General features: G+C 37.2%; 1 protein-coding gene across 1 annotated transcript in view; it reads left to right on the top strand.

Annotated features, from left to right (window-relative positions):
* The first annotated feature begins 2,574 nt into the window (after positions 1 to 2,574).
* The window catches only part of DDAH1 (dimethylarginine dimethylaminohydrolase 1), an 81,635-nt gene continuing 76,818 nt past the window's right edge, over positions 2,575 to 7,391 (top strand). The window contains exon 1 of the mRNA XM_007457236.1: positions 2,575 to 2,691. Coding sequence (XP_007457298.1) covers positions 2,689 to 2,691 — 3 coding nt within the window. The 5' untranslated portion in view covers positions 2,575 to 2,688. The remainder of the gene's footprint in view (positions 2,692 to 7,391) is intronic.

The raw sequence follows: 7,391 nt of genomic DNA, 5'->3' as shown, positions 1-7,391 counted from the left end.
AAAAAAAAAAAAAAAAAAGTGGACAAAAACACCATAAACAAAAACTCAGCTGGACAGGTCTAAACTCTTTTACAGAAATATGTGTTTGTTCTTATATGTTTCAAATGAAGAAGGTTGTCTTTCATTTTTATTAAATGTACTCTAATTTTCATCATTTCTCTTTGAGTCATAAAGACTTTCTTTGTAATTCAGCATGTTATTTTAAAGCATTGATATAATAGTTTTTAACATAAAAATTAAAAACTACCATAAAAATGGAATGTAATTTTTTTCAGCTTGCTATTTATGAATGTGTGAAGTACATTATGTTCTGTATGTGTCCTTCCTGAATATTTCAAGTTGTAAAATATAGAATCCCATAATTTATCACAGAGGTTAATGTTTCATTTTGATGAGAGGAAAAGGATAATTTGGACTAAAATTTTTTAAAGAAGAAAGAGAGCATAATGAATCTTAAAACCAAGATTTTTCAAAAGTTATTGGATTTGGGTCTGTTCCTTAGTTTCTCAGGATAAAATTCTATTCCATAAACTTCTCATAAGGATGAAACTTAGGAGATAGAATGTGGGCTTTGAAGTTGAACAGGCCTGAGTTACACTCCCGGGTGCCCCAGGTTCTAGATGGTGTGACCTTGAACAAGTTACTCACCTTTTTTGGGCCTCAGCTTCCACATCTGTACCATCATAATACACATCACCACAGGTTGCTCTCGGATTTAAATGAGGAAACATCATAGTCCTGGCACATAGTGGGTCTGGAGAAATGTCCACCCTCAACTTCTCTAAACCTCTTGGAGGCCGATATCAACATGCTCATAACCAAGCCCTGTTTGTTTTTTTTTGTTTTTGTTTTTGTTTTTTTAATTTATTTATTTTTGGCTGTGTTGGGTCTTTGTTTCCATGCCAGGGATTTCTCTAGTTGCGGCGAGCGGGGGCCACTCTTCCTCACAGTGCGCGGGCTTCTCTTGTTGCAGAGCACAGGCTCCAAACGTGCAGGCTCAGCAGTTGTGGCTCACGGGCCTAGTTGCTCCACGGCATGTGGGATCTTCCCAGACCAGGGCTCGAACCCCTGTCCCCTGAGTTGGCAGGCAGATTCTCAACTACCGCACCACCAGGGAAGCCCCAACCCTGTTTGTTTTAAGCTGGCAACGTTAGTGCTTGTTTTACTTCTGATTTCAACAGAGCTGTATTCAGATGAGTGGGGGAGAACATTCGTCTCACGTTAGAGAATTTGGGGATAAGAGCACAAGGAAGAGTCTTGCACCTTGGCCTTCTTTCTTGCAGAGAAGCAAAACATTTGTAATTCTTGGCATCTTACATCCCCTCTTTTGATGAGGTCCTCTCCTTCTCATTGTGGACCCCAGCTGATTTCAAGACCTCTATTCCAAAGTGCCATCTTCAGTTCACTGTTCACTGCTATAAAGCAGGATTTCATTGAGGGCACTTTAGTTTTAGCCAACAACCAAGTATTTCTCCAACCAATGTGGAGCAGGGAATGAGCCACACCTTAGTACTGGCCCTATTCTGTTGATCCAGAACATTACCTTTTAAGACTTTAAAACAAACTTTCAGAAAAATAAGGAGTGACCTATTTACATGCTTAAGCTTCCTAACAGCTGTGTTTGTTTAGAGGAAATATCTCCATGTCTGTACTAACATTTGATGACACCCACCCTTTATAGTACCAAGTACATTATTTTTACAGTAAGGTTTTTAATGTCAGGGAGAAACAAGATCTTTTCCTCAGGTGTTTGACTATTTCCCTCTGTAATCTTAGATACAGTTTAACCCGTATTTCTTTTAGGTAATCTTTGTTATGCTAGAGTGTCGACCAAATGGAATCAAGCCCATTTGGCCTGTTTAATTAAACTGAAGAGAATTGCTAGCATCTCTGCTCTCAGAATAATATGAAGTGGCAGCTGTGTAGAACTGATAGAGAATCTAGTAGCCCCTGCCTAAAAAAGAGAAGGCCTCATGTAGCTTCACAGTGGTATCAGCAAAAATACACGTCTTTCCTTGCCAAGAGAAGATAAAGCAGAGTTGACAATGACAGAGTATTTAATGCACAGGCTCTCCAAGGGCAGACTGTAGAGCCAGTCATTCCCTGGCAAAAATGAAGCAAAACAAAACCCAAAAGAAAGAAGTTTAGTCTTAATGCCTAAAGAAATGTTCCCCCCAAATAAAGAAGATCAGCATAGACTGACTTAAATCATAGTGATGGTATTCAGTAAGAGCTCTAAATGGAACAACTCTTGGGGCTTTCTGGTAAAGTTTCACTTTGCAATTTTAATTTTTGTGTAATTCAACTTTAGAGAGAGGGGGAAGGAGAGAGAGAGAGAGAATTTCCCTCACTTTCTAAATCATGGCTCAGTCGTGTGTTATAAAACACCAAGAACGGAAAAGCCATTACGTGAAATATAAAGAAATACTTGAGTCTACAATATCGTTGAACCCTTGGATTCAGTTTCAGCAGACATGCTCTGTATTCCCACAAGAGTCTGGAAAATTAACTTCTACTTTTTTCTGTCTGGAGTTGCAGTTAGTGTTATTATTTGCTCCATGGCTCAATCCGGGTCATACTGTTCTGCAGTAACACAGGTGGATGTTAAAACAGGGAATCTGTTGAAAAGATTGCGGAGGAACTGCTGCCCTAAAGCAGTTTTGGATGGCAGTTTGATGGCAGTCAGCTATGGTAAGGACAGATGAAGCTTAGCAGTGCCTTCTAGAATGTGGTCTTGCAGGGTTTGTCACCTGCAATCCTATAGGGAGAAGTTTTGGGTATAATGGGTCGTTGTGACCTGGTGGCATCCTCTAAGACGTGGATCCTAGAAATGAAGGTCATTGATTTTAAATACTTGTGAATTGTTATGTTGCTCTGAATTTTTCTGATTAGTTTTATTTGTGAAATACAATAATGCAGTTCTTAAAGGAAAGTTCCATAAACCTTTTATTCTTTTGTGTGGGCTTTAAAATTTTCTAGAAATTTACTGTTAAAAACTAATTATAGAAAGATTTCTTATCCTATTAAAAGTAGCTAGAGAAATATAGTTATGATTTAAGATATAAAAATTGTTTTGTATTAACTAGTGTTTTATTGTCAGCAGTTACATTGTTAAAATGTAATGTGTAAGTTTTGCCAAGAGTACAGCATGTATCCGTTTGTAAGCAATCACACAAGGGAAACTATTTTATGATTCTACCCATTGAATGATTTTCCTAGTAAACAACTTGACATAAAATAGACCAAAACATCTATTTATTTTAACAATTATGTTAAATACAGATTAATGTTCTAAAATAAAATTGGAACTGATTTAATACATAATTGAGCAGTAGGAGGAAAATAGATCTTTGTCCAACTGAGGATAGGCATATTTCTTTTTCTTTTCTGAAGAACTTATTTTCTCCTTAATAGGTTTAGGACTTGCCTGAACCACAGCCAGCCTTACGAATCCCTTTGTTCAGAAATGGTCGATGTTATATTGACGAGGAGCAACTTACGTGAGGGTTGAAAAATAGATCAGTATTTTCAGTTTCTGACTTTAGACTATTTTTAAAGTAAAGGACTGAGAGTTCCAATTGAAAATTGCAAATGCTCCAGGACACTGTTCCTGGAAATAAGATTCCTAAATTCTAGAGCTTGGGGATGTTTAGGCGGTGCTTATAGAAATGAGCCTTCAAGTACATTTTCAGGACAGTGTGTCTCGCACGTTTTGAATGGTTCTTCTCAGATTTTTCTTGGAGGTAACTGTTCTATTTTGTTTTACTTCTTTTCTGTAATTCTGTCTGGTAAATCTGGGAGTTTACACATCCAAGGAAAAAATTCCCTCAAACTTGCTATCATTAGTCTCCAGCTCAAACCCTAGGAGGCCCTGAGGGAGGGTCCTAGCCTTCTGCCAAAACACACAGATTCCTTCTTATCACTGGGAACAGACACTCCTCCATGGGTGCGAACACAGTTTCCTTAAGAGAGCAGGTATCTGTTGAGGTTAAACTAATATTTTTGGAGCAGAAACAAGAATTCTGAGAATAATTTTATTAGTTAATTGTGTTTTCTAGAAATGAAACTTTAGGTCAGCTTTTTTACCAGAAAATTCAGAAAGCACTTTTATATCTTAATATGTGTAACTGAAATTATAAATTTCAGAAGAAATTATCAAATAAATCCAAGTCTAAAACAGTGTGGGAAATTCACATATACCATCTTTTAAAAATATTTTGTCTATAAAAAATTGGAAAGTAATCTCATTGGCTATTAGGCGAAAGATTGAGGAAAAAAAATTTCACACTTAGCCTCTGGCTGGAAGAGAGAAATAAGTAAATTTTTAAAAGACTAAACTTTCAGAACACATTAAAAAAGAACTAGGTACAAAACAGTTTATGAAAATGTCTTCTTTCAAATAAGATAGTAACAGTGCTTCTTTTTTTAAATGCATACAGAGCAATATCTGATTCTACAGTTGAATGAGGAATTTTGAAATATCTCAAACGATGCTTCTCTTAAAATTCAAAGTAAAATTATATTCACCCTTATTGCAACCTTTTTTCCTTGAGGTAATTATTAACCGTGCTATTCTATGTATGCTGTTTGAACTATCTTTAGTAGTTCTGATTTATTTAGTCATTCCCTTGTGCTCCCAGAAACTGAATGAATCTGGGTAAAAAGAAGGTCAATAATGGAAGATTTCAGTTTTAATGAAGTTCAAGTTTTCATAGTAGTCTCCCTTCTCTCTTTGGAGCTCTAGACTCTTGGAAAAATAAAACGTTTCTGTCATTTTATTGTTAGACTGTGTCAACTCAGTGTATTATCGTAGCTGCTTTTAAGTACTCAAAGGCAGTTTCTACACAGCACCAGAATTTACTAATGAGAGTATCAGTCTAGCGTACTTGCAATGTTCACTTTGCAGCCCAGTGTTCTGGCACTGTATAAATAAAACTTTAGAAACTTCAAACATTTACCTATGCTGTCCCAAGTCCCATCTGTGTAATCACATTGTGAGCATGGATCGTATCTCTGCTTACATTGTCATGTTTCTCATTTATGCTGCAGAAGGGATATAAGATAGCTTAGAAGGATATGTAAAATACAGGGTAGAATCAATCAAAATATGGACAGAGGAAGAAAATAAGAATAATTACCATAAGGGAGAGCAGGGAACACAATTAATGATATGCATTATCTACCCACTCTTCTGGGTAATGAATTGCAGTAGTGTTAAGAAATGAACCTTGCAGGTGTTTCAGCTGAGAGGACTGGAAGATACAGGCACATCAGTTACTGATTTGAAAAGAAGTGAAAGTATTCTTACTACTAAGCTCAAAGAGGAATTTTCTCTTGGGGACCCCATGTGGACAGCGTGTGATAATGTAAATAGTATCATCTACTACATTTCTAGAGTAGGCACATCTCATTGAATTCATCATTACAGTGGGGGAACTCTCTTAATTCAGATGTGCATTTTAGAATTTCTGGAAGAGTAGACTGTATTCTTCTGGCAGTCCTCCCTGATTGTTTTTGACAAACAGTGCCAATGAGCCCAAGATTTTATTATGAAAAAGTGGCTGGGATACAGCAAAACAAGGCCAGGTTTTTCCAAAGGAAAAATATCTTTGTGCCTACTCAGGCACATAGACCAAAAAAACAAAACAAACAAACAGAAAAGGCTTTTACAACCCCACAGTTCTGTTCCTTTAACAGGGCTGACATAAATTCAATCTAAAAAGTATGTAAGGTCCTAAATCTGGACTCCCCATGACCAAAATAAAATCTCAATAAAACATGTATTGAATTTGGGCAATATTGTTTCCTTGCCTTGTCTCCAAGGTGAACTATTTGAGAACTGCACACCTAGGCAACTGAATAATTTAATTTCCTCCATATTATTATGTATAAGACAAACAGTAAAATAACTTTGGTTGTAGGATAGTTGAGTCCCTTGTTTTGGTTATTACCAGCTAGTAAGTTTATCTTATCAGGCCATTCTTAGTTAGAAATAAATCAGAACACTTGGCTTTCTGCTATCTATAGCAGAAGAACAAGCATCTATTTTATCCAAAAACAGTATAACATCCTCTCTCTCCTAAATTAAAAGTTTCACGTGGCCTATGAGAGGCAAGGACCCTTTATTTATTTTCCTCATGTTTCCTTAAAGGAAACCATTGCAGTAAACCATTCTGGTCCTTTGATCCATGGCAGGAAATAGCTAATCCTATTGGCCAGCCACATTTTTGAGTGGATTGGAAGGTCACTTTGCCTCAAAAGTAGGGAACAGGTTCCACCTTTTTCTCTTTGCTCAGCAGAGCACACCCTCCCCTCTGTTTCCTGTTTCCTTGTGGAACGTTTTGGGACAGGTGGGTGGAGTGGGTTTTTTAATCAGATTCACCCTGCTTGTAGGCTGTGTTCAGTTCTGACTGGAAGGTAGGAGACCCTGCCAGTTCTTCAATTTGGCCATTGGATAAAGCTGATATCTGATCCCCATTTATCCTGGGTCTCTTCCTGATTAGCTACAGGGTGGAAGAGAGGAGGGGGTAGTGATTGGCACTCCTAACCACTGGCAAATCGGGCAAGGACACTGGGGCAGGATTGGGTTTGACCTAACAAACAAGACTATGGAACAGTATGTTCCTTTCTCTCCTTTGACTTCAGATATAAAATTTGAAGTTTCTTTTTTCTATGATAAGTGATAAAGATACTTCTGTTTTTTGTTAGAAATTAAGAAGTCTTCTAAAAATATCTGTTTTTTTTTTTGCCTTTATCACCAAACTATGTTAGCACAACTGTAACAGAAATCTTTGTTATTTTACTCATGGTGATCCCACTACCTGAAATTCTCTCCCTAATCCACCCTGCTTCCATCCCCCCTTTTGGGGTTTAATTCCAACTCCAGCTAGAACATGAGTTCCCTGAGGTCAAGGACTTCATCTTAATTATCCATGTATTATAATCATTAATTCATTCCTTACTCATTTGTCAAAAAATAAAAACCACAAAACCTCATCAGCATCTCCTATCTGGTAGGCACCATGCCAGGCCCCATAGTGATGTAGCCATCGACATGAGAGCAGAGATACTGCCCTCCCAAGAGCTCACCGTCTCTGGTGAAGATCCTCATGACTAGAGGACTTCAACTAAGTTACGAAAGCATTGATCACAGACTTGGCACAGCATCAGCCACTCTGCACAGGTCTATTTAGTGGATGATGAATCAGTATTGACGGAAGTGGCACATAGTCGCTGTTCTGTGTTTTTTATATGGATTATCTGGACTCTCAGGTTAGAATTTAATAGATTGTAAGTATATGTTTATTAAATATTCACTGTGGATAGAGTGCCGTGCTAAGTGCTTTATATATATATATATATATATATATATATATATATATATATATATA

This window comes from Lipotes vexillifer, unplaced genomic scaffold, assembly GCF_000442215.2.
Source record: "Lipotes vexillifer unplaced genomic scaffold, Lipotes_vexillifer_v1.1 scaffold250, whole genome shotgun sequence".
NCBI lineage: Eukaryota > Metazoa > Chordata > Mammalia > Artiodactyla > Lipotidae > Lipotes > Lipotes vexillifer.
The sequence above is the reverse complement of the archived record's forward strand: the minus strand, read 5'-3'. Positions and strand labels throughout refer to the sequence as shown.